This window comes from Rutidosis leptorrhynchoides, unplaced genomic scaffold (assembly GCF_046630445.1).
Source record: "Rutidosis leptorrhynchoides isolate AG116_Rl617_1_P2 unplaced genomic scaffold, CSIRO_AGI_Rlap_v1 contig530, whole genome shotgun sequence".
NCBI classification, from domain to species: Eukaryota; Viridiplantae; Streptophyta; class Magnoliopsida; order Asterales; family Asteraceae; genus Rutidosis; species Rutidosis leptorrhynchoides.
Window position 1 is genome coordinate 3,990 of NW_027266758.1, and position 2,207 is coordinate 6,196.

The following is a 2,207-nucleotide window of genomic DNA, read 5'->3' on the forward strand; positions in this document are numbered from 1 at the left end:
TAGAGTCTTGGTGCAGTCTCTCTTACTGTAGAAATATGTTCCACTCTGTCAATTTGTGACACCGTCATTTTATTAAGAGATAATCATTCACCGGTTTGAAGTTTAATTGATTCAGAGAATAAATATTAAAGAAAAAATTACCTACCTTCTTAGTAACCAAAAAAGAGAGAGTTACATGATCCAAGTTCTTCAGAGATGAACAAAATTTAAATAAAAACTCTATGAAATCCAAAAGGTTAAAAACTCACAAAAATTCCTAATTAATTATAAGTGGTTCGAAGCACAAATCTCTGAGGAACATGATATCGTAAAGTGTTTTGAAAATTCTAAGGAACAGGATAAGACTTGTTACGACACATGCACTTGTAAGCCATAGGACAAGTCTCAGCCTCTTCTATTGACGAGCAAACAAAGCTAACCATAACAAGTCTACAAGGTGTGCACGAGCCACAAGCATGAGAGCAATCCGGCAACCTTGACCCGGCAACTTGGAGGGTATCTCCTCCATGCCTAGTTCTCTCCCAATAGTAATTCATTGGTTTCACACCTTTTTCTGATCTGCTTGTAGATTGCGGCGAACGATGATGTCCATGATCTATTTAACAACATTGGAATTAAAGGAAAAAAATTAGTCTTTTATCTACATGATAAAAAAATAAAATGCTAAAAATCACAATTTCGTTTCTGAGACATTCTGAAAAAAAATTATTTATAAAAATGTATCATATGCTTTATTTTTATATCTAACCATAACTTTCGGACCATAAAGGATTTTCACATATATTACATATGCAATTACATTAGAAACAGAGAGAATAGTATCTTACGAATTCGGGATTGGCCTAGATTCCTTGAATGAGCCAGAGGAAGAAGAAGAACGATGATTATTGCGACGATACACATAACTGATTTCATAGTTTTAGTACTCTTCTTATTCTACTTTTTTTTCTTATTGATGAAGTTTTCCTGATAAGGAAGTTATAAATTGTGTTGATATATATAATAGGGATAAGGTAACCACGAGATCGGATAAGTATATAGTATGTGTATTGAAGCAATTCACAGGCAAGTGTGTGGATTATTGAGATAAGAGAAAGGGTCACATGACAATGGGTGCAATCAAAATAAGATTGATTAGCTCACATAATTCACAAGACGAGTAATTTAAAGCCGAAATTGTAGCTGATTCATTATACAAACAGAGGTGCAATGTTTTTTTTTTACTCAATTACTAGGGCTTGTTTAACGTGAACCCTGACTGTCTCTGACTCAATACTTTCTTCAATAAATGCTAGGAGAATTACTATGAAAGTACTATTTTGAATGAATTTGAAATCGTAAGAGGTTCGTTCGTACTAATAAATTAGGTACTTGGGTTGTTATGTGATTGCCATTAATGTCTTATGGTTATTGAAAAACCTCTGGCAGGAAATAAAGGACCACGTACTTTCCAGGAATTTTGTTTGCTTCGGAACACAGAATTCTACAAAATTCTTCTATAGAAACTGAAAATTGAGTGGATCCATGAATGACATTATTTCACTATCCAGTACATTTATCCTGGCTAGTACACCATATGCCGCAATATGCAATGCTATACAATTTAGGAGTCCTCAGTTTTAAATATAAGAATTCCTAGAGCTGAATGTGGAGGCAGCTCAAATTTTGTTTTCTGCATTACAATTACCAACAAACAACAGCTAGAAGAACTTGTATTACACACTAATTTACGTAGGTTGGGCATGTCTCAACTGCTAGATTTTCCAAATTTGGGAATTCCAAATTGGATATTGGTGGCAATGATACATTTTCACATAGTGCGAATTGCACAAATTCCTCATAATATAAATAAACTAACCTAGCAAAAGTATGATTGTTATATCTCTTTTGAGATTCCTAAATTTTTAAGACCTGTATCATGGCTCTCAAGTATTAGTCTATCAAAGCGTAAGCATATATATGCGCATACAAACTCTCTTCCATAAGAACTAGGCTAATTAAAAACCAAAAAGTCTTCCTTTCTTAATTCTTCAATTTTCAATGAGAAAAACTGAATGAATGAATCAGAAATAATCCAGAATGCACCAATAAGTAATGTGTATATAAATATATATATATATATATAATTTAACAACCAATCACGAGTTGCCGAAAATGGGGGCAAATATTGATCTAGTGCAAGATTGATAAAATTAAATAATTAATTA

At 32.9% G+C, this 2,207-nt stretch overlaps 1 protein-coding gene across 1 annotated transcript; it reads right to left on the reverse strand.

Moving 5' to 3' along the window:
* Positions 1-326: 326 nt before the first annotated feature.
* Positions 327-915, reverse strand: LOC139884300 (protein EPIDERMAL PATTERNING FACTOR 1-like). The gene is made up of 2 exons (XM_071868350.1): positions 828-915; positions 327-595 (listed from the first exon to the last, which is right to left on the reverse strand). The coding sequence occupies exons 1-2, from the start codon at positions 913-915 to the stop codon at positions 327-329; spliced, it is 357 nt and encodes a 118-aa protein (XP_071724451.1).
* Between the last annotated feature and the right edge of the window lie 1,292 nt (positions 916-2,207).